This window comes from Perna viridis, chromosome 10 (assembly GCF_037379345.1).
Source record: "Perna viridis isolate PV_CMFRI_1.1 ecotype Kerala chromosome 10, ASM3737934v1, whole genome shotgun sequence".
Lineage (NCBI taxonomy): Eukaryota > Metazoa > Mollusca > Bivalvia > Mytilida > Mytilidae > Perna > Perna viridis.
This window is the reverse complement of record NC_142454.1, coordinates 32,195,622-32,221,551: the sequence shown is the minus strand read 5'-3', so window position 1 is coordinate 32,221,551 and position 25,930 is coordinate 32,195,622. Positions and strand designations below refer to the sequence as shown.

The window sequence follows — 25,930 nt, the reverse complement described above, 5'->3', positions numbered from 1 at the left end:
CTTCAGTTGCAGTTTACACAGACTTGAGGAGAAGTCACTTCAATAGTGGGATTTCACTTGTGTCTAATCCTACTGCTTTATTAACAATGAAATATGTTTTAACTAAACAAGCTTAAATGATTTGATGCTGTTGTAGAGAGACTTCAGAAGATGGCTGGTTAATACAGGTTTCTTGGTTATTAACTTTTGGGATTTCACAGGTTTATTGTTTATTCATGGTTTGGTTGAAACAGGTTTCTGGTTTCATTTATGGTATGGTATTGACAGATTTATGGTTAATTCGTGGTTTGGTTTAGGCAGGTTTATGGTTTAGTCAGGGTTTGGTTGAAACAGATTTCTGGTTTAGTCAGGGTTTGGTTGAGACAGGTTTCTGGTTTAGTCAGGGTTTTGTTGAGACAGGTTTCTGGTTTCATTCATGGTATGGTTTTGACAGGTTTTTGGTTTAGTCCACTTTCAGTTGAGTCATTGCGATATTTTTAAGTCATGTAACTAATAACTCGTTCTTATGTTTGAAGATTTCGTCACTAGTTGGTATCTTTTGGTCATGAAATAGGATTCTTGTTTATTAGTGCTAAACTTTTCTTAAAATATCTGATATATTATCTCATTTGATGTGAATTTGTCATATTGTAATGAAATTCAATCCCAGTGCTTGCTTAAAAATTTAAATAGTTTCTAAAAATATGAAAAGATTGTTTCCTTATTATCTGTTGAATAAGAAGCATATCAATATAGTGAAACCTGTCTCAACCAAATCTCTTTATCTCTTTGGACTTTAAAAGCAGGTTCAGTTTTGACAGGTGTTCAGTTTACCAAGGTTGAAAGTACATTTAAATTGATATAAAAGGACTTTAGAAAGTGTCTGGTTTAGACAGGTTTTGGGATTCTTCAGGGTTCAGCCGGTTGGCTCTAGACAGGTATTGGGATTCTTCTGGGTCCAACCGGTTGGCTCTAGACAGGTATTGGGATTCTTCAGGGTGCAACCGGTTGGCTCTAGACAGGTATTGGGATTCTTCAGGGTTCCACCGGTTGGCTCTAGACAGGTATTGGGATTCTTCTGGGTTCAACCGGTTGGCTTTAGACAGATTTTGGGATTCTTCAGGCTTCAACCGGTTGGCTCTAGACAGATATTGGGATTCTTCAGGCTTCAACCGGTTGGCTCTAGACAGGTATTGGGATTCTTCAGGGTTCCACCGGTTGGCTCTAGACAGGTATTGGGATTCTTCAGGGTTCAACCGGTTGGCTCTAGACAGGTATTGTGATTCTTCTTGGTTCAACCGGTTGGCTCTAGGCAGGTATTGTGATTCTTCAGGGTTCAACCGGTTGGCTTTAGACAGGTATTGGGATTCTTCAGGGTTCATTCTAGACAGGTTTTACTGTAGTTACTGCAACTGTTGAAACAATTAGGACTGTAAAATTATATCTCATCTTATTACTCAGTGCATTAACGAGTTAACAATTAACCAGACTTGCTTTTATCGGAAACTAACAAATTAAATTATTTAATGAACCAATCAAATGATTTGTTAAAACTTGTATTCCATTATGGCAAAATTAACACTGATTTTATTGTAAACAATGTTATTAGAGATTTAGCATTCTGATTGAAATATCGGGAAGCTCATGGAAGTTAATCTTTTTCTTCGTATCGGAGAAATTGATCATGTCCAATCTTTGGTTATTTACCCAAAGAATCTAGAATATTATTTGCTTTTGACTTGCATGAAATTTAAAAAGATGGATTTTGAAAACACTTTAATTTGTTGACAAATCGCTAATGGAAAATGTTGATGAATTCGTGGAACAAGTTAAAATTTTTGATGAATCACTAAACTGTGATTGATATCTGATTTTTTGCTTGAAAGTTGTGCTTTTGAATGGTTGATCAAAATAAATTGAATTATTGAATCTAATTTCCTTAATCAAAAATTGTGGCAACATTTTTTTCAAAATATGAATTTTTGACATTCATGAGTGCATTACTCCAATTAGGGAGCAGCATTATTGACAGTGATGAATTTACCGTAATGATGCTTCAAATTTTCGTAACAGATTAATTAAATTTTTGATTCATTTCTCAATGTTAATTTTATGAATTATGCAATTTCTATTATAAAATATAACTTCACAAGCTTAAGGAATTCAACAATCGGAAAGTTTCTCTAATGAAATTTATGATGGGAGATGTTATTAATTCAAGTGTGGTGTTTTTCATAAAAACAAGTGTTGTTTAAGATTAAAGTGCGACCAAAAAAGAAATAAAAAAGCAATCTCTGGAATAACTTAGTTGGATTGAGACAGAGAAATGTTTCTAGATGGTCCTCGAAATTGACATTAGGATGATGAAGTATCTTATCGATATTCAAATGGTGCGGCATTTTCATGAAGACAAGAACTTGACGAGAATGAAAAATGACAGCAATGGAAAATGATGTCTACAATCAAATCATGATTGGGAATATTAATCGGGAAAATCGGGAAAATCTAAAGTTATATTGCTTTGACTTGTCATATTAATTGCTTATTTACATATTATGAAAATGAAACTTTTCAAAGTTTTCCAATTATCGTGTGTTTACATTCTTTTAAACAAGGAACAAAGAATCTCCCACTTGTGACGGGATAATGTTTCGTAGAAGTATTTTCAATGCTCTCAAAAAAAAAAACAACATACCAATGTTTTTGTCTATTAGATCCAGACATTAGATCTTCTATTTTTATGTAAGGATGAATTGTTGGGAGTAAAATGAAAAATATTGTTATTGGATAGTAAATTGTGTATTGGCTTCATTAGATGGAATAATATTAATAAATTATTGCAACTGATTGGAAAAATATTGTATCATGAAATTTTATTCTTATGCAGTGTGTGGCTTATATGCAAACGTTGGAAATAAGGAAACCTTGGGTCTGTAGAGTATGCTTTATATATAGATGTTGTCTTCTTAAACTAAAATTTAAATTTTTCGTGGGTTTGTCAAGCAGCTTACATAATCTCAAAGGATAATAACCAGGCTATCAGGAAATTTCTAGTGCAGATCTGTAAATCCTTTCGAGGATATCCCTTTGATCTTTTGAATAGCAATTTTTAGACTTCATGACAAATACACTTTAATCCTAATTTGTCTATAGATTTAACTTTTTCATGTGAAGCATCACTTCTGAAACTTTTGGATTGAAGAGTCATCAAGTGCGGAGATCGAAAGATTAACGTTACTGGTGGAATGTAATGCTTACTTGTTGCATGTAAGATTCTTAAAGTATCTGAAATAGTTAACATGCTGCAGTGCCAAAATTTTTAATTCCAACAAATGGTTTAGGCACTCTATTTTTGTTAAGGCTTATTGTTTATGGAAATCATTGCATTTGGATAATAACTGTTTGTCATATGAATGTCTTTATGGCTGAGAAGACACAATGTGAAAGTATTCTGATGAGAGAAATAAAAGTTGTTAAACACAAAAACATTCAGTGCTGCAGAAAATTATGACTATGCTGAGAGATTACAATTTACGCAAACAACGAAACGCTAATGAATTTTGTCATTACAATTGGATAAGAAAAGGAATTGAGCCAAGTATAGGATGCTCACATCACCGCAAACATACAAGGAAATTTAATTTTAATTTGTATGGAACTCTATACAGACGTTTAAATCGCTTTGAAAAGACGTGGAGCTTCCATTACAATCCCTTACCAGGTAGAGTTCTATAATTTACATTACATAAAAAATTGGTAAATTTTCTTTACATGTATTTGTTGTAAGGGCTAAGAAATTGCTGGTATTATTGCTGATGTACTCTTCTTCTCAAAAGTAATTGCTATTAATAATTACTAAAATTATTAAAATCAGTCTTAAACTTGAAAAACAGACATCATGTGATGATGTATTAAATTTAAGAAACAAAATGAACTTTTTAGTTTAGACAATTCTAGGTTATATATAAAATTTTCATACAATTTTTGCTCATGTTTTGAAATTTGAATGAATCTTTTATTATACACCAAGCAGTATCTTGTATGGGCTTTTATCTTCTTTTTGTACAAGTGAAGTTTTGTATGCCTTAAGTAACAAGCAATATTTTTCTTTTTTTTCTTTCTTTCTCATTCAAGTTTTGAAGTATTCTCATTTCTCTCTGATATGACATCATTTTTCATTACACAGTCAGATTTAAAAAAAAAAGACATTTGAAAGACTTTTAAATAGCACTCCAGCTAAGAATCATGCAAAATGTGATTCATGGGTAAAAAGCCTACATATTTTTATTTTTGATATTTTGTTTGAATTGCCATAGTAAACAGAAGTTAACATTCAGTTTTTCATATAACCTGTGTTCTTAGGAGATAAAATTTATATAGAATGCACTGTAGATGCCAAAATTAAGGGAGATAACTCTGTAAATGAAATTCAAATATAGAATCTATTGGATTTTCAATGTTGATTATCTCTTAAGAGCAGACAGATTTGAATGAATAATTACATATTTCATAGTATAGACCCATAAAAGAACTTGAATTACAAAAATAAAAATATGTAGCCTTTTTTTGGGGTGTATCACATTTATCAGATTTTGCATGATTCTTACAAAGACAGCTACTTAAGTAGTGTTCAGCTTTTTCTTAAAAGAGTTTCAGAATCTTTTGGGAATCTTTTTCAAAGGAAATTCACGTTTCATAGCCATATGATTCAGAGATTTCATTCAATTGTCTTTAACTGTATCAGTAGGCCAGTGTTCACTTACGTATTAAATTATTACTGGCGTGATAACTGTTTCAGTTTTTCATTAACAATGTTGCTATACCACTGGTAGTGACATTCACATTGTCTGCTTATTAAGGACTGTACTTTCAAAAGCTTGAAATTTTGTGTTGTCTTTTTTCGCAGTTACTGTAATTAGTCTGCTTTCTTGCAGATCGTTGCAGTGTATCCATCTGCACCATGAAAACTGATTTGTACAATGTGTCATAGTTTTCCTTTCCTCTTTCCTCTACCCCGGACTTGACTTTTTATGCGCAACTTAGCAGGTGTTTCTAGAAAAGCAGAGGACGTTTACCCTACCAGTGCACCTGGTCCATGTTCCCAGTTTTTAGTGGAGTCCGAGTTGCTTTTGTTACTTTGTATGTATTATTTTAGTTACTTATGTATTTTGTCGTGTTTGTCTGTTTACCATGTCTGGTCTTTGTTTCTGGATTACCTTTACATTCTGTTGATTTTCACTAGAATCTTGGTTCAGTTGATTACTCTTTAAATTTCACAATCTTTCCTCAAATTGTATCATGTTCAGCGAAGAAAATGTTCATGACAGTTTAATTTTCGGGCTACAGGTTTTGCCTGTAAAATGGCAAAAATAAAACTGCCGGATATATATTTAAGGAATATAATGTAAGCCAATACCCATTTTTCACCTGCAGTAACATCCCTTCAGCACCTGCATAGGGAGGTTTCTTATCACAACTTACCATGGTATACGTTATTGCTTGCCTTAACTACGCTTAGTCTTCTTGTACTACTCTAGACTTGTTACAATTAAGGTTCTGGAACTGGGTTAAGTTACTGCAAGATTTAAGTCATCACTCAGAAGTTTTATGGTTGTCATCATGAACATGTGGGTCATTACGGTGTATCTATCTGCACCATGAGAACTGATTTGTTAAACATGTTTCCTTTTGTTTCTTTTAAAATGTAATGCGTGTATCGAAAAACCAAATCTATGAAAATCATGGATATTTTTCACAGTTATCAAATTGATCTCCTTTCACACAGTTTATAATTTTTGAGCAGTATGAAAATGTTTGAGACAGTTGTCAGTCCAACCACAAAAATACTTCCTAGACCATTTTGTGTAAGAATAAGGTAATAGGCGCACGGTGTCTTTTTCTTAATTTGACCATTTTTGCTTCAAATATATACAATGCATCTGGAAAATAACTGAAAAGCTTATTTGATATACTCTGAAACATCTGCACGGTAGGTATGTTTTCAGGTAAAACAGTGCGGGAATATTTTTCTGCCATTTTACCATATTGCATTTTAACTATCAATATCTAAAAAGGAAGATTTGATAATTTTTTTTATGGTTATTTCTGAATGTTACGAGGTATAGTTATTTGAATAATACAATAAAATCCCTGCGTTTTTTTTTCTCATGTGCCACACCTCAGACACATTTTGCTTGTATCTTAGACGGAGAAGTACAAAATGTACTTATATCGACTTATTCATGGTCTTTCCACACTTATACCCAAACAATCTGTTTTGTCTGTTTCAGTTAAGACATCTGTACTTTTGTATTAGTGTGGATAAAACTACCACAAGTATAAGCTTACCAAAAAAAAAAAGCATGGTCACTGTTATCATTTACATTTTTTGTAGTGCAGGATTTGTTTTTGCAACCTGACAGAATGTTTGTGTTGTAGAACTTAGGAACATTTGTTCATTTAATTCACAAAATCATATATTTAACTATTGAAGGTCTTGAGGATATTCACAACTGGAGATAGTTCATGAAACACAATTTGCATTGTTGGGCAATAGGTTTGATTTTCATAATTTAAGGGGTGAGCAATTCAATTTGCCAGTTTATATCAATGAATAGCTTTAATCCTCATGTCCATTTATATTATAGTAAGTGTGTCAATCTTTTTGACTTATACATTGTATATTGATATATTTTAGAAACTGCATGACCTTACTTATACAAACTTCAACACACTGCTTTGGACCACAAAATACAGGTCAAAATAGAGTATGGCTTCCGTTGCTTTTATTGTTCAGAAGTTTCAACTTGGAAGAATTGGACTGGAATGGTGTCAGGGGAGGGATGTGATCACAAAATCATCTTTTAGTAGTGGTCTAATTGCTAAAGTAGAGGAGGATATTTAATGAAAGCATTTTTCTTCATAGGTTGGATCAGTTGGCTTATTAGTATTTGATTTGTAATGTAGCACTCCAGCTAAGGATCATGCAAAATGTGATTCATGGGTAAAAAGTCTACTTATTTTTATGTTTGATATTTTGTTTGAAATGTCATAGTAAACAGAAATTAACATGTGGTTTTTCATATAACCTGCGCTCTTAGGAGATATAAATTATATAGAATGCACTGTAGATTTCAAAATTAAGGGAGATAACTCTGTAAATGACACTCACATACAATGGAATCTACTGGATTTACTGTTGATTATCCCCTAAGAGCAGGCAGATTTGAATGAATAATGAAACATTTCATAGTATAGACTCATAAAACAACTTAATTACAAAAATAAAAATATGTAGCCTTTTTTTGGGTGTATCACATTTTTCAGATTTTGCATGATTCTTAAAAAGACAGCTACTTAAAAAGAAAGTCTATATTTCATCTGTTTGAAACATTTATAGACTTTTTTGATATACCTGGATATTCTTCTTTTCTCACCACTACATGGATATTCTTCCTTCTCTCAGTGGCTTCTTGTTTATTTGTACCAGTCCTTGACTACCTGTGGATTCTTTCCTTGTTCTTTGTGGTATTTTAAGATCTTGACTATTCTTGTTGATCTCGCATGATGGCCCCTTAAGGGGATTCTTTTTGTATGCCTGTTAGTAGATGGATGTAGCACCCAGCCTTCGGAATACCTGATTGAATAACTTGGTCAGGGTATTTCTTACTCTAGTGACTGGCCTGCTGTGATGACACTCTGGCCTACCCCCAGACCCCATGTGGGTCCCAGGGTGTTTCCCCACTCTAAATGTTTGGGATTGGCATTCTTTCCCCTCAACGTCTTTATTTGTACCAGCTCATGAGCCTCTTTCGCTGGTGGAATTATATAATCTATCTCCCCCCTGGAGCCTCAAGGAACATCACTATCATACCAAATATGGTCATATTCTATTTAGTTTACTGTACTAGCAGTGATTATAATCTGATTTTGCTTTTGCAGCAACCATCAAGTACCTTATGTTATGCTGACTTTTTTTCTTTGTTTGGTTTCCAAATCATGGTCTTTCATTAGGCTTATACCAAAGGATAGGATTGTTTTATTTATGGAAGCAATTATGACCAATAAATCCTACATTTATCACAAAGTTATGAAATAGAATATTGTTTATGATATGCAATTTCTAATAAAGACTGAAATGATACCCTTATGAATGAATTCAGAGGTTTTCTTATTAATCAATCTGCATGAAGTGGAAGCATAGGGTTTCTTTTATGACTGGCGATATTGTTTTAGTACTAGGAATAATAAGGTCTAGTTTAAGGCCATTTATTGTTGCCCAGCCTTGGCAATAGTTGTTTTAGTACTGGGAATATCAAGGTCTAGTTTAAGGCCATTTATTGTTGCCCAGCCTTGGCAATAGTTGTTTTAGTACTGAGAATATCAAGGTCTAGTTTAAGTCCATTTATTGTTGCTCAGCCTTGGCAATAGTTGTTTTAGTACTGGGAATATCAAGGTCTAGTTTAAGTCCATTTATTGTTGTCCAGGCTTGGCAATAGTTGTTTTAGTACTGGGGATATCAAGGTCTAGTTTAAGGCCATTTATTGTTGCCCAGCCATGGCAATAGTTGTTTTAGTACTGGGAATATCAAGGTCTATTTTAAGGACATTCATTGTTGTCCAGCCTTGGCAATATCGCTTTTGTACTGGAAATACCAAGGTGTTGTTTTAGACCATGCTTCCCGTTTTTAGTGGAGTCCAAGGTTGCTCATTTACTTCTGTTTCTTTATACATGTTGTTATGGTTATTTCATGTTCTTTATTGTATATACTGGTACATACTATCCTTGTCTAGTCGATATCCTTGGATAATGTCCTTTTTGACTACTATCTACATCCTGGCGTCGATTTCACAAAATGTTGTAAGTGTAAACTTGATCGTAAGTAATGACGTCACAACCTAAAATAGCATTGTGACATCATAATTTACAATCAATTTCACATTTACTACTTTTTATGAAATCAACGCCTGGTTCCCTTAATTTCCCTTTCAAGACCCAAGATATTGAACCCAGGTGACATTTTCAAATACATGTATATGATATTGAATGAAATGAGTTGGGAAATTTAAGCATGATTTCATGAGCATTATCTTAGGTTTCAATGTACTGCTTTTTCTTGTTAAAGATTATGTAACTGTGGAAAATTTATTACATAGTTGTTTTTTTTTTGTGGTTTAATTAAACCAAATAATTTGATTGCCATTGAAATGCATGTCTTTCTATTGAAAATTTGAAATCAACAGACATTCAACCAAAATTTGTATAAAAATATACTATTATGTATCTTGAAACTTGATAATTTGAAAAAAGGATGGATTTGTTCCATCATGGAAATATACAATTGGTGATATATTGAAGTGAAATTGGTAGTTTGTTGGGTTTTATATTTGTCATTTTCATGTGGATGTAAAGTTTGGGGTCAGGCGTCTTAATGTCATGAGAAATTAAACAAGGAAATTCTTTTTGCACTTCTTTTCTAACCATGTGTGTTGTAAAAATTACCCAAAACATAAATTTTCAATTTTACAGTGTGCTGACTATTCACAAAAAGATTTAAAAATAATTTGGACTTAAATAGTAAAATACTATACACTAAATAATTTTTATGTTTCATGATGCTAATTTAACTTTGCAGTTTTGCATTTCACAAAGACCACTCACTTCACCTTATCCACCATACGAAAGAAACCTATTTTCACATATTTTTTCCTTGCTTGCAGAATTAGTAAAAATGAAATTGATTATGAAAATTTGTTGGATTACAGCAAATGGAGAGTGTTGTCTGCTATGGTGTACTTTTCTTTTGTCTTTTGCTAGGTTGATATTTCTGTCCATTTTGAGAAGTTCTTTTTTTTTAATTTCAGAATCATTGCCATTGGTAGGCTTAATCATATTAAAAAAATGCTTAATGTCTGGTTTCTAGTACAGTTATAAGCATTGCATGCTATGTAAAAACCATGGCTTAATTAATTTAACCTAATTTCTTAATGTTTGTGTTGGTGGCAGATTGAAATGGATGAAAAAGCTATTTAGATTCTGCAATAACTTTGACATAGGTTTTATTTCAATGATAAGGCCTCTGCTGTGGCCTTGGGGTTCTGCATTGTACCGTGTTTTATTGAAAAATCCCATGAATACTGTTTATCCCATGACTTTTATGCATTTGGATATTTACAATGAAAGGGTATCTTCTCGTAATTGAAGCTTCCCGTAGAGATTTAAGAGGACGTCCAAATAAAAACTCTGATTTCTGTGAGGGCTATTGACTTTACTGAATAACTTTATTTATTAGTTTTGACGGGCTATCATAACATTGAATTGTATATTGATAAAATACTGTCATGGATGTAATTTGGCTGTATCAGAATTGGTAATTCCTTTGAGACCAGGACAGAGCGTTCCTTTGGTTCTTAGAATACAATGTTTCCAAAAATTTAATTAAAGCATTGTAATTATCGTGTTTGCTTAGTCTTGAGAGATTTTTCTTAGACTTGACTAACTTCAAGCTTAGTATATTTCTTCTCACGGGATTTTTTTTGTGTACAGTTTCTTGAAATCTTTCTAGGTCAATTACTTACGACATTGGAGGATAAAATTAGCAATAAGCTGAATGCCTATATTTATTTTAATATATCTGTTGAAGCCTTAGATTTTTGTTTTATTCTTAGTCCAGTTCGAAACTTGGGTAATTATTTTTGGCCACCACAATGATTTTAAAATCAAGAACCTATAGATTTTGATGGTAAAGATAACATCAAATTTGTAAAGATTTTTTACCAAACATTCTTTATCATTCGAATTAGAATAAATTACTGATTTTGATAATCAAAGGGCCTTTTCAGAAAGTCATTTTGGTAACTTTTTGTCCCAACTACTATGCAGAATGGAACATAGAAATTTGATGTCCTTCCATGTGTCTGTCCTTGTGTTTGTGATGGCTTGTTAGTTCAAACATTCAATATTAATTTTAATGACAGCTCTTTCTTAGTTTACAAAATTAGTTTCACACTCTGTTGCAATTTAAATGAATTTAAAAATGCACATTTGTATATGGCTATAAACTCTAAAGAAATATCTAAATGTGTAATTGGTTTTTGTTTATACATTTATATACATTGTATAATTTTTTTGATTATATTTCACTTTTATTATCATTGGTTCACACTGTACAGTACACAATCATTTTATGGTTTTTTCACTGTTTGACTTCAGTTCATCTGGATGTGGTTTTCATAAACCCTGGCACAAATTTTGGTTATTATTTAAAAAGTAATCTTTTCAGACATGTGTATGAATATTTATAAACGCTTTTAGCCCTACCCTTCCCTTTTATTCTGTAATGTCTTTGATTGCTGAACTTGACAGATACTTTCCATGACAAAAATGAGTTTGGAGAAATCGGAGCCTCCTCGCCTGATAGAACATTGTCACAGTAATTAATCACATTAATATATTAATGGACCTGTTATCATATGATGTTTGTTGATTTTGTACAGGTCATTCAGAGTTTAATTAAGGTTGTCCGACCTGTTTTTGCGGAAAAAATGTTTTCATGACAGGAAATAGCTTTAGACACTATTTTCTTTTAGTTCACCAATTTGAATTTTTATTGGATAGAAGTAAAACCACAAGAACTTAGTCACATGATTTTTGTATCACATGATCAATGTTGGGTAAATCATGTGACTAGCCATGTGAGACGTATGATTGGATTTATTTCTTTAACTAGTGATATTTTAAAGAGGATTTAAATACAAAATATACCTTTTTTATTTATTGTTAATTTCGATATGCTGTACACGTGTTTCAAGGAGTAACCTCTCATCGTCAGCATTAAAATCAAATATGTAGGAAGATCATGATCAAAATATTAGTTGTATACAACAAGTACTCAAAATCAAAGCTATTGAAATTGAATTTGGATATTGATATACTCGACATATCAATATCCAAATAAATAAGAGAAGGGTTGTGATCTCAAAAGAATTTTGGACTTTTTTAAACTGTGCATCAGGTAGGAAGGTGGAGAGAATCATGTTTCAAATAAAGTGGCTTGATGAAAAACAGATCATGGTGTGAAAATATCTAGTAATGACAGTAATTGGTCCTTAACTACAAAAAAGCTGAAAAAAAAAAGGAAAGTGGTCAGGACAGAATTCAAACTTTTACATACCTTTTAAACTCAGAGAGTTGTCCCACATTTCAACTATTTCATTTGAAAGATTTTGTGTGTAAAACCATTTTTGCACTAAAACTATAAGATTAGGAAAAAGTCCTGTAAAATGTTCATTATTCTTTCATAATGAAAGGCCTATTACTAAACACTACATCGAAGATAAGACCAACACCTGATCTGTATGGACTCCAAGTCTTCTTTATTGGATGTACTGTAGACGTATTAATTTTTGTGGTGTTCTAATTTTCACAATTTTCACGATGAACATAGTACCTGCGATATTGATTTTGAACATAATAAAATGCTAATACTTTTTTTTCAAATCGTGAAAATTGATACCTGCAAATATATTCACTTGACTGAATCTGCAGAATTTAGCTACTGCGAAAATTAATACATTTACAGTAATGTGTGGTAAAAGTTGCTAGCATGAATCTCTCCTTCATATTCAAATATTGGGAAATAGTGTTTTAATGGCATCCATGCCCAGTTTTCTAAAACTAAAACTGGGAGCAGGCTGGGAAAATGGATTACTGTTTTTCTTATAATCAGAGATGTGATTTTCTGAAAGACCAGATTTTTTTTTGCTTGTTGCCTTTTTCCTTTCTTGCATGAATTTCATGTCAACCTGTTACATGTATGATAAACTAAATCTGTTTGATTAAGCAGTCCCTTAAATAAATGTTTCCTATAAGGCCAAAAATAATGATAGTTAGAAAAGATAGGGTGTGTAGTTGTCATATTTTTCAAATACATTTTACATTGAGTTAATGGGGAAACAATTTGAAAGTGGTTGAGCCAAAATGGCCATAAAATGTTTAGGGTAGGCACTAAAAACTAGGGTAGGTAGGGTAGCAGGAAACACACATATTATTATTATTTTTTTTTTGACCTAATGAATACGTAGTGAATAAACATATAATTTTGCAAGGGGCTTTAATAGCACTAAGGTGGAGAACTTCTTATCTTAACTTCTTATATAATGAAATCTAGAAGTTGGGTATAGAGACAAATTTCTTCTCTAATTTCTTGTCAAATTAGGTTGACTTGATGATGCTGACATTTGAGAATATTACGCCAAACCTTATAAAATGTTCCATCTACCATTATTAAGGATCTATCTAGAAAATCACTAACATTTCATTTGCAACATTGAAACTTTAGTTAATTAGGTGTTATGGCGCTATTTTCAAGGCAAGTATCCAATTTGTTAGCATCTAAAGCGTAGTCTGATATCCGTTTCATTGACAGTTTGATGAGCCAACTTTATATAAATTAGAATATATGGTATTTAATTTTAGACTTTCTCTTATTTCATAACCAAGCAATTTGCGAAATGAGAATCAGAATTGGCATTTCTGAACTTCTGTTATCTGTTGTTGATTTGGTGTTATTGTAAAATTGGACTTATTTAGCAAATTATTGCAAGAATATTATAGAATACTGTCCTTACATGTACTTATATTATATTATGCATGTACTTGCAAGTCTTATACATATTATATGAGGAATAATATTCCTTCTAAACCAGACCCTTAATAAACCAGAAACCAGTTTAAACTAGACTTGTCTCAGAGAGTGAGTTGTCTAGTTAACTTCCGGGAATAGAATTGGACTTCCCTTGATTTAATGACAGTTACCTGATGAAATGTTGTATAGATTTAACTGTACAATTAACAAATATATTTTAAGTTTTATAGGTATTTTTATCTAAACTTGATAGAAAGTTTAAATCTCCATACCCATTGTCCAGTTATACACCTAGGTAAGTTTATCAGGTAATTGCCATTTTGTCAAAAGAAGACCAACCAACTTGATTTCCTGAAGTTAACTATTTTACTCGCTGTAATAATCTGTTGGTTGATTGATTAGCTCAAATTACAGTGCATACAATGACAATGTTCAGGGCACAGGATTGGTAATGATAATCTTGGTCTGGAATCATATTCCTTGAAGTTAACTGTTTTACTTGCTGTAAATGTATTTCATATTCATGCATCATGAAGATCCATGGATAAATCTGTAGTTAGTACAATACAATTCTTAAGCTGTATTTATGAAATGTGGAGAATTAGAAGCTAAACAAATGTGACCCAAACAGCAATTTAGTAATTGCTGTCCCAATCCAATGAATAAAAAAATCAGGATTGGTGACAAGTAATGCATTACTAATAGATTTACAGATAAATTTGATGAGTTTTGTTCGTAAAAGAGATGATTTCTGCGTTGATCAAATGCAGAAAGAATGATTTGATAGAAAAATTTGATACATGTTACAATGTTTATAAATGGTTGGTCTAAAACGATTTCGCAAGGGATTGTTATGCAATGGGATTGTTGCACTGAATTCTACACTTGGAAAGAATTTATTGGGAAAGTTTTAGGTCTGTATCAGTTTTCCAATAGGAAAAGTTGAATGGTTTTCCATGTAACTTGAATATATCTAAATAAAAACCTTATTGCCTAATGGAGTTAAATTTTTTACCTAATTGTTTCACCTGATTAGAACTTTAAAATATTTGCCATAAATATTGCATCATCATTATAAATAAATGGATGATACATGTATTTGTAAATTGTCTTGTTTTTTTTTTTTTTTTGGTGGATTATCTGATTGTTTGCAATGATCATGGCTTTTGGGATGAGTATAACCGCAATTTTAAAATCAAGACAGAAAATGCCATAGTGTGCCCAATATGGCCACTGGTGTGAAAAAACTGAGCCAATTGTTATATTGTATTTGTATGAGGTTTGGCCTTGAGAAGATTAAAGGAAGAACTGTTCAATTCATGTGAATTTTTTTCCAACTGCTGGTACATAACTTTTTGTTCTTTAACAGTATGAGTAACAATGATTTATTGTCTACCTTGGATCTCGAAAAAAAAAAAAAGCACTTTGAAGAGCTTATAAATTGAAACTGCTTATGATGATATTCAAGGGATATAGCTGGTCTTCCTCTGATTCATAAAGTGTTAGTCTCTGTAAGAATCAGGCAGTAGGTGAAACATGGTATGAAAAAAACATCATTTTGATAGTGTAATTTGACTATTTGTACCATCAGATCAAGGAAAACAGACATGATTTTCCATATCATGCTGGACCATTGAGTTACAATTTCATTGAAATATGCACTGAAAATGAACATTTCAAGGGCAAATAACTCTGTCAAAAACCTCATTTTACTAAGATTCTATTGAAAAATTTCTGAGCAAAGCCAGTGATGCAGAGATCAAATGATGGTCTTTTCAAATAGAGAAAGTATCCTTGAGTGATATTACATTGCCAGATTAATGGTTTTTGACATGTGTGTTTCTAATTTTTCCCATTTTTCCTGATTCTTACAAATACTTACACTTAAAACTGATTCACTAGATGATCAATCTTTGATTGTCAAATAAACAAAAAAAATATGGACTTTCTGTCTTTTCATGAGTTTGATAGAAAGTTTAAATCTCCTTGAATTCTGTCATTTAAACAAGAGAAGACTTAACTTTATCTTTCGAACATAATCATTGTATGCGCTATAAAAAATATCACAAGTTGTATTCACTAATGAAGGCATTATACATTTTCTAATCCTTCACATATTCCATTTTGTAATTTTTCTAGGTAAGTAGTTCATCATGTGCATTAAAATATATACTTTCATTTAATGACACTTAAGTGCAGTCTGAAAGAATTCTTTGAAATGAAACTCCCCCTTTCCGCCTCCATGGAGAGTGTTGTCTCCTATAGTGTACTTTTGTTTTGTCTTCTGCTAGGCTAATATTTCTTTCCATTTTGAGAAAATGACGTCTGCATATTCAAAATGATCAACATTCCAGACAACCTAATGTGAGGATGTCAAAATATGGTAATAAACGAACGAATAATGCATATTTCTGACATCTTTAGCTTACTGTAGGGAAAAGTGATAAATTTTATCCAAATATGTTTTGGAGAATATTATGAATGGTCTATTGTTGAAAACGGACTTAAATGTCTTTCAGAATTATTTAGATTGTCTTTGATGAATGTCCAGAACTTTGAAATGTAACTCCTGTACCTAAATGGTTTTCATGGATGGCTCTCTTTGATTTGTGCTTAATGGTTTCGTCTTTCTTTGATGCTTGCTTGGTTATATTTGCCTTGCTATTATTTCTGTAATTAATTTGGTGACCAACAACTAAACAAGTAAATATTTTAATTTTTTTAGCAATAAAAAAAAGAAAATATGCTACATTTTTACTTACTTGTCCTAATACACTTACGGTTGAGATCGGCTGTTTGTAGTAGAGAAAATTTAATGTGATGGTTTTCCAACTTTGGGGTTTTGCCATATTTTGGATATTGCCATGTGTTATACAGACTTTCCCTTTAGAATATTCATTTTGACTCCTGCCCAGATTTTATCAGTTTGGTCATTTTGTTATTATCTTTCATGTAGTGACTAAATAAATTTGTTTATTCTCTTTGAAATACGGGTGTCAAAAATTTGAAATTGGTATATTGTAGTGTTATCATGATATTATCATATTGTATTAGGCATACTTGTTATTAAAACTAGTAAGTTGTTTCAAGATTTTTTTTCTTTTTTTTTTGTTTTGTACTCATGCCTCATCAATGTTTGAATATTAATTTCTACTATAAAAAATAATATAAGGTACTAATTAGAAGTGATCTGAGTTTGTAGAATTTATGACCTTAAAACTTTGAAATTTTATTTACCTGGGTTCCTGAGCTTCAACCCTTTTAAAGATTTCTTATTTACTCAAGTTGACCGTTAATTTGAAACTTAGAAAAGTCCATGACCTCTTGAAAATAAATATGAACTGCTTACTTATTGCAATCTTTTTTTTTCAGATTTGGAAAACACCTATTTGAGTTTTGCAAACCCTAATTACCATTATGAAGATAGAAAAAACAGTAATGATAAACTAAACAAGGATATTTATAGTAACGAGAGTAATATTTACGACGAAATAGACGCTAGTACTATTTCACTCCTTGATAAAAAGGGAGATCAAGATAGTGAAAAAATGCTCCTAGAAAATAAAGACCATAACATAAACTCAGAGAAGAAAAGACTTCTATTAAATGATACAAACTCTTCAGATGAGGAGGTAGAAATGTCAACAGATGAAGAGGTCGAAAACAAGGACAAAGGTGTGAATGAAAAAGTTGAAAGTGAGAATATTAAAAATTTAAAGAATAGTGAAAAATGTGATGAGAAAAGTAATGGAAGTGTTGGAAAGAACAGAAAGAAGCAAGGGTTTATGGGATATTATACAATGTTGGAGGCGAAGGCCAAGGAGAAACATCAAAAGATTATTGACACTCCCGACACTGAAGAGGAGACAGAGACCCCCACACAGGGATCAAGGTTCACCAAGTTAGTATTTGTAAGGTTAAAGGCTAAAATTTTCTTAGTTTTATATTCTGAAACAAGAGAAGTTTTACCAAATACATATTTCTTAGTTCATTTGGATGAGGCTGTCATATGTTTGGACACGGAAATAAGATAAGGCTTATTCTGTAGCAATTTACATGTAACAACCTGATGCTTTTGGGAACAACATGGTACTTTTTAGAAGGGTTAGTTTTTATCTTGAAATACAAGGGAAGACCAGTTATCTTGGTTGACATGGTCAAGATGTCCAAATGAGCAATAAATTATTAGAATTACTGCAAATACTATAGTTAACTTCATGGAGTAGAGTTGGTCTTTGCTTGTCTTTCATAGGTAGTTTGTAAAAAGACTTTCCATCAAACTTAGATTTCAATACCTATGAAATGATAGAAAGATTAAATTACCTTGTCATTTGTCCAGGTAAATATCTGACATTTCATCACATTATAGTAATTCAGTTACATAGTAAATACCTGACATTTCATCACATTATAGTAATTCAGTTACATTGTAAATACCTGACATTTCATAACATTGTAGTAGTATGATTCAATCACATTTTCCTCTGCAAACCTATAACTGCTTCCTGATTCACTATGTATCACTCTGCTCTGCTATACAGGATGTGAAAAAAAAAATCAGAGGGCATGAGCACTTCTTACTACAAACCCGGCAAGCTGTGTTTGGTGTGCTGTACTAATTTGCATAAAGGGGTGGGGTTAAGCACTGAGTACAACAGAGGTGTAAAGGTTTGAAATAGTGAACATACGTGTAGAATGTATCCTCTGTGCAAGACTTTATTCAATCAAAAAAAGACCAGTTCTATTCCTTGAAGTTGTAGTAATTACTGTAAAAAAGGCGTGTTGAATATTAAATGAATAATTGAATGAAGATGGAATTTCAAAATAGATCTTTTCGTGTTAACTGCAGGGTGGTCCATATACATGCACAATATAGGCTTCTGCAAGGAAAATTCTTTTGTTCTACCCTGCCTTGCAGAAGAACATTGTATATCTCACACATGCTCATTGACTGTCCCATAGTTGACATGAAAGGGTCTATTTTTCAGAGCATCCCACTCAAAAAATTAATTGATGTCCCTTTCATTGTCTATAGCATTTTCAAGCAGACCATGTGAATCTTTGAAAATTCTGAATAAAAAATTATTTTCAATTAAGCAGTGACATTTATTCTAGTTGTTCCTCAATTTTTCTCTTTTCCATCCCATCTGAAGTTGCTTTGACAGGAGTAAATACAAATTGTTAAATTTATTAATCGTTTTTTCTTTAGAAAATTACTATAGTCTTTAATTATTTAACAATTCCTTTGAAGTATGGAATTCACATGAGCATAAGTTATTTGAACATATTGAATCTATCAATTCAACATTTATTTTCAAATGCCAACTGTCTGTTTTAATTCAGTATGGCTGAAAATAAATGACAAATGCAGTAATATTCTTTAGTACAAATTCAAGTAAGCAACAAGCAGGAGCTGTAGTGATTTATCTGGATATTTTGTGGATGTTTATTCTCCCACTCAAACAGTATGGACAGTGAGTTTAATATTGGAATCACTGTATTTGTCAGTCCATCATTCCTGTCATCCAAATTTTGTCCAAGTTCTTTCAATGGATGGATTGATTTCAATCATTTATACACACTTTGGTATGTGCCTTTAAACAGATGTACCTTGTAAGCGATTTTGGTTGCTGTCCAATAGCTGAAAGACGCATGCAGTGTCATGCTTTTTGCTGAAATACTTGAACTGCATCTTCTTCACAAGCACTTAACAGTGTATTCACATTGATGAAGAAAGATTTCAAAAAAATATTTGAAAATTGGATGAATTGCTTTTGTAATTTTCTTTCCATTTTTATTTTCTATATACAGCTCATTTTGAAATTAGCTCCCTTTACTCATTCTATCTAAGCAGTATTAATAGTATCAACGGACTGTTTTCTAGTTCTGTTGAATGCATTCAGCCTTAAGGAAGGTATTAGAAAATCTTAAGGTGTATCCCCCTGCCTGATTCTTTCATGGATGTGTAGATTAGTTTTTCACTACTGATTTTATGATTCATTCTCTCATGAAAATCTGAAATTGCATGGTAATTTTTCATATCTTGAAGAATTTTTTTCTTGTTTGAAAAATGAAGTAAATACAAGGTGAGAACAAAGCTCAAGTCTTGAGATTCTTGTCAAAATTTGTATCACATGTAGTATCAACACCAGACCCATTGTCCCAAGGGGTGATATAGGTTGGAAAAATTCTTAGACTCCAACTCCTTACCTGATTTTTTCGTGCCTGCCCCAATTTGGTCTATTTTTGAAATGTCTTGTCCAGAACAGATTGATAATAATTTTTATTTAGTAACTTGTAGTTTGTAAATCATAGTTTTTTAAGTTGCTATATTACTTTGAAAAATGGTTCCAGGTTGGAGAAAATTGGTAGGGTTGTAGCAGTAGAGACATTTATACTTTGATAGATCTGTTTCAGTATGTTTGTGCTGATAAAATAAACCACCAAGCATACATAAATGATGTTAACAACCACACTAGTTTTAGGCAAGAGTGACAATTTCTTAAGGAAATAAAAAAAATGGAAAATAAAATTTGTCCCCAACCCAAATTTTTCAGAAATGTTGCATGATAATCTTGGAATTTTTTTTAATATGGCCCGAGACCAAGTTGGCTCTACTGTCTAAACTACCTACTGAGTTATTCATTTTGTGTCATGAATCATGAAGGATGAGTTAGTTGGTTTTGAACTCAGGCATGCATGGGGAATATTTCATGTGTGAATTGTTTGTCATTATATACTTGTATTTTTGTTTGATTTGTACATGTATATGACTTCTTTGGTGATTGTCTCACTGGGCATGTCGGTATAGAAGGAATATGCAGAGTATGTTCAGGGATTGAATTTCAGAATTTTTTCCACTAGCTAAATATAGCAAGTATTGAAAATTAACACTTGTTATATTAAGTTTTTTGGGTTATTTCTGAACTTTATCTATATATGACGTATAGAAATAATTTCTACCAGCAAAATTGAAGTTAAACTTGCATTTAGCAAGTATTTCCCTTTAAATTTGATCACTGATGTTATTACAATGCATGATTGATTTGATTATTGTTATGTTTGAAGTGTTATATATAGAGTAATGGCAGTAAAAAACATAATATATCATGGTGAATCCATTATACATGTAGGTAGAAATTGATGTTTTGTTCTGATGTTCAGAATTGGCTTTATTCTGTCAATTGGTGATGTCAAGGTCGATTTGACATTTATTGCTGATACTGCACATGAAATGGTCTGTGCAACAAAAACTGTGATCGGTTATTGATCATTCAAACTGATCCATTAAACTGGTGATCGTACCATGTGACCACAGAACGGTCAATATAATTTACAGATTCTGTTGTTTTATTTGTCGGTTTTACACATATAAACATAACGCACTAGATTTAAACATCAATTAATACTTTTATTTTACATTTGTTTTATTTTTACAAGATCATCTGTCATCGGTTATCGATCTGTCAAATCCTTGCGCGGATCGGTTCAGGGACTGTACTTTTTAGTGTCAAATATTCAAAATTTTTTTAATCGAGTTCAACAAAACTGTTTATTTGACTAATTTATTTTACTTTTCAAAACTTACATTCAGTCATTGAGAAAATTTTATGTAAATTTAACCCTGGTTACAATAAATGGGTAATGCAAATTAAGAAAAAAGTTGCACATAAATTCGAACATTACCATTCCTTATTATTTAGAAAATTATTTTAAACCCTTGTTACAAAAGTTCCATAAAGAATTAAACTGTTGTATTTTAGGTTTGGCTTTGACATCAACTCTCCAGATTCTGCAGACAGTGGTATCCAATCAGATACAAGATCAGATGACGGACTTAACCCTGTGAACGGACAAGTGAATGAGGACATCTATGCAGCGGTCTGTAAATCGACAAGTTCAGAACTTGGTATATTGCATATTGAAACCAGTGGCAGTGAGTCTGATAGTACACCCACCGAAGAGGTAATAATGTAGTATTATTGCATAAGGTTTTCCATATTGGCTGAGTGATTGGTCCGAGGCTTTTCCATATTGGCTAGCCTCGGACCAATAACTCAGCCAATATGAAAAATCTTACACAGTTATACCTTTATTGACTAACTAGTTCAGTATGTCATATTGACCAATGTAGATTTTAGACAGGCCAGTATGATGTATTAGAAGGGTAATTGGAGGTATTGGACGGCTAATTCTTGTATTGGCACACTTTTATATTTTGTATTGTATTTGATGTTCTGATTATCAAGTGTTAGACTGTAACAAGTCACTTAGATTAAACTCAACAATTGAATATAATTTAAAAAAAAAAAAAATAAAAAAATAAAATAAAACAACATATTTATGAAAATAGTAAAGAAATTTCTCCCATTCTAAGCTGGTGATTAAAAATATGTATAGACTTCTGTGAGAATTTTTTTCACTATTTTACATTTTTTAAAGTTTCTACTATAGGAGAAACTTATTCTCTTTAAGCCGTTTTTTTTTGTTTTTGTTAAATAACTGTATTGTAAAATTAAAATTCTCCACTATGATAAAATATCAAATCCTTGAGTTCCTAAAATCTTCATTTCAAGCAGTTTGATTGGTCAAAAATGAAATTGATGAAAGATTTGAGGAAAAAGCCGTATAAAGATTTTTTAAAACCCAGCCCAGTAATAATATGTTTATGGCTTCATTTCATGTTACAACATTGATGTTAACATTAGCAGCAGCTTGGGTTCATTATTTTTTAGCTACAACTTTCATTCTCACTCAGTGAGTTTAGAAACAATATTTCCTGCCAGCTACATGTAGATCAAAGAAAAGTAAAAAGAAAGCAAAAAAAACCGTGAATTTATCAGGCACCTCTTATAATCCCAATGAGCATTTTCCATGGCTACTCTTTCACAATATAAGCAATTTTGTTCATTCTCTTTTCAGGATGAAAAGAAGAAAGAAAAAGAAGAAAGTCTGCCTCCAGGATGGGAGAAGTGTGAAGGTAAGTATTGTAGACGAAATACATGTGTTCTAAGAATCTTATTATTGTTCAACTATTACGTAATTTTCAACGTTGAACGAAATTGAATCACTTACAACGAAACAAAAGATATTAACATGTCTTCCTTTGGTTTTACTTGTTAATGACATTTTCTATAGAGATGTTAAGTTACACGTCTAAAATTGATTTTTAAATTCATCTTTTCAACTAGAATGGTTATGGAGATGATAACATTGAACACAAATTATTTGCAATGTAAGGAATTTCAGGTTTAAAAAAGAACAGAGAAACCTGTCTAAAACAAACCCTCATCAATCTGACAACTTGTTTGAAATGGACCATGAACAATCTGACAACTTGTTTGAAATGGACCATGAACAATCTGACAACCTGTTTGAAATGGACCATGAACAATCTGACAACCTGTTTGAAATGGACCATGAATAATCTGACAACCTGTCTTAAACAGGCAGTCGCAAAAGGGGTTCAGTTTAGACAAGTTTCACTGTAAAAGTTATTCATTATTTTCATTTCTGTTTTTTTTTTTGTTGTTTTGTCATCCAATTTTATGTTTCTCATTTAAAATGCAGAACTAATTAGAAATTAACGTGTGGTTTCATGTTTTGCCAAAGAAGCAAATTATAACTTAATTTGACGATAATTGGTTTTCATTGAAATCTAGTTTTGAACAGTAGAACATTGTAAACCTCTCTTTCATGTCATTGTATTGTCTGACTTGAATCCATTTCCTTATCATAGGCTGCAGATTTCCTCGAATAAATGACGTATTTTTTTACCTAAAAAATGGTGTTTATGGCAGAAATTGTCAATCATTTTTTTTGCATTTTTTGGTAGATATTTTTAAAGTTGGCTTCAAGGGTCTTATATTTCTATGCCCATTTAACACTGTCTCTTTTTATCGTAAAACAATCAGAATGGCTTTGTTTTCAATTCTGTTTATCTTGTTATTTGCCCTTGCAGATGAAGATGGTCCATATTACTGGCATATCAAAAGTGGGACAATCCAGAGGGAGCCACCATCCCCTGCACCACCTGACACCAAACATGTGACCATCAGATCTGTTTCTATAAATAGTGATAGTGTAAGTATTTTTACGAAAACTTGTAATGTTGTCTACTTTCACTTTGTCATTCTGATGCAGTGAATGTTGCTATTTTTGGAAGGTTTATTTTTAAATGCATATTTGTTGAAAAAAGAGATTTAAACTCTCCCAGTCTATTACTTTTTGCCCTATTTTTGACAGATTTGCTTTTTTTTTTAACATACTGACCATAGTATTTGTTGAAAAGTTTCTTTAAAAGTATAACTAGTCCTCAACACAAATTTTGCATATTCTTTATTTATAGATTCTTCTTCAGTAATGAGTGGTTTGATTATTTCTCCACTCGAGATGGTAAAATATTAATTTCAGGATTGCATGTTTAAATCTTAATGTTACCATAGAGAGTGGAGAAATAATTTTAATCAAGATTAGGCTGTAAGAGAATTAGTTTCTTCTATGAAATCTGTAAAAATCTTGCAAAATGTAAAATAATGGGAACTCTCGCAGATATTTTATCACTGCCCAATTGTTTAAAAGTCATATGCATTTTGAATCCCCAATTTTGGTAGAAAGGTAATTAAGCTTTGCTTTGTTCAATATTGTCATCCATTAGTATCTGCAATTCATAATATGGATTTGTTTTGCAAAGAACATAGATTATTCGGAAGAACACAAAATGACAGAAATTATATGCAATTAAAAATTCATTTTTTTTACATCAACACACAATATGTGATATTGAAAATAGATAAGATTTTGTTTAAGTTTGTGAGACAAAAAGTGCCTAGAAATAGAATCAGTCAGAATAATCAAGTCTTCAAAAAAGGAAAAGAAAAAAAATAATCATATCATATGGAATTTAAATGTCACTCTACACTTGACATGTTAGCAGGTATTTCAAAACATCCCTTCCAATTGCTATCCAATTTGCTAAATCAGATTCACTCCTGCTATTCCTGTCTTGTGGAGTACATTTTCATCTGTTATTTGATATTTAAACAAGCATGTTTCTATTTTTAGAACCATCTGCTTTTCCAGATGTTTCTATAATTAGATTCTTAGATTACTTTCTCCCCCAGGATAAAAATACATGACAAAGATGAAGCTAAGAAAACAAATAGAATGTCAGTTAGCATATTGTGTAGGTGTTCTTTGTCTGAAATGTGTATTGGAAACAGAGATTAGAATCCAAACATTTCGGAAGTTCATTCATTTCCATGTCTAATTGGAAGTGTTCCATGTTATGAAAAGTCTACAGCGAAAACTATTTATTAAAACAATGACCCAAAGTATAGTGTATGATGGTATAAAGTGCTATTCTCTGTTAGAATCAGGCAGTGGGTGAATTTTATTAAAATCTTATTCAAGATGTTATCAGAAATGCAAAATGGCATAAATTTCTTATTTGACACTTCTTAGCCTAAAATATTGTCAATTTGTATGTATTTGATCATTAACTATATATGCCCACATTGTCTAATTTGTGTATGTTTTTTTTTTTTTTGCATGATTTGTTTCCCCCCTCCCCCTCAAGTTTGCCTGATTCTTACAGATTCTAGCTTTTATGACAAGATTTCAATATTATTGCTCTAACATTTTACAGCTGTAAAGATCCTTTCAATTTTTTTCATGGTATTTACAGCATCACAAATTATATGATTAGTTGGAATTTCAGATGTGGTAAGATTTGACTTTTTTATGAAAAAAAATGGCCCTGGTTCTAAAAATCTTTTATTTTTCTTAGCAGTTCTTTACTTAGCGCTCAACTTATAAAGCAATTTACAGTCAGATGCAAATGCTCTAAAGAAGAGATTACGATTGAGACTAATTGTCATCTTTTGGGTCCATGTCTCAAAAAGAGTCCTATTTATTGACCTCTAACTGAAAAAAAACTTGGGTAGACATTGATTTATCCTACAACAAAACAGGATGCATATCCACCAATGCTATTCCCCCAAGGTCTTTTACATAGTAAATAAGTTGGGTCAGCAAGAAAACATGTCACTCCTTGCTGCTGATACGGAAACATCGTTTGCAAGTCATCATTATCTTCCAGCTAGTTTGTCATGGAAGCAAAGTTTATGGACGCATTGGATATTTAATCATGTAATAATTAACACTTTAACAAATAGTTGATGAAATATTGTGTTGCAAAATTAAATTGCGGCAAGCTAATGTTCATGATGACTGTAGATGAAACCTTAGGATGGTCATGTCGTAAGCTGATGTATTTCATTCTAGAAAATTGAATAAATATTGATG

At 31.8% G+C, this 25,930-nt stretch overlaps 1 protein-coding gene across 4 annotated transcripts in view; it reads left to right on the top strand.

Annotated features, from left to right (window-relative positions):
• Positions 1 to 25,930, top strand: part of LOC148605420 (protein Fe65 homolog) — an 85,772-nt gene that overhangs the window by 29,896 nt on the left and 29,946 nt on the right. For 2 of the 4 annotated variants that reach the window (XM_088548181.1, XM_088548182.1), the window contains exons 1-5: positions 3,369 to 3,700; positions 16,997 to 17,525; positions 21,388 to 21,589; positions 22,547 to 22,604; positions 23,586 to 23,707. In XM_088548181.1, the coding sequence (XP_088404307.1) occupies positions 3,487 to 3,700; positions 16,997 to 17,525; positions 21,388 to 21,589; positions 22,547 to 22,604; positions 23,586 to 23,707 (1,125 nt within the window). In that variant the 5' untranslated portion in view covers positions 3,369 to 3,486. Of the gene's footprint in view, positions 1 to 3,368; positions 3,701 to 16,996; positions 17,526 to 21,387; positions 21,590 to 22,546; positions 22,605 to 23,585; positions 23,708 to 25,930 lie in introns of those variants that run through there. The other 2 variants (XM_088548183.1, XM_088548184.1) reach the window with 1 other exon arrangement.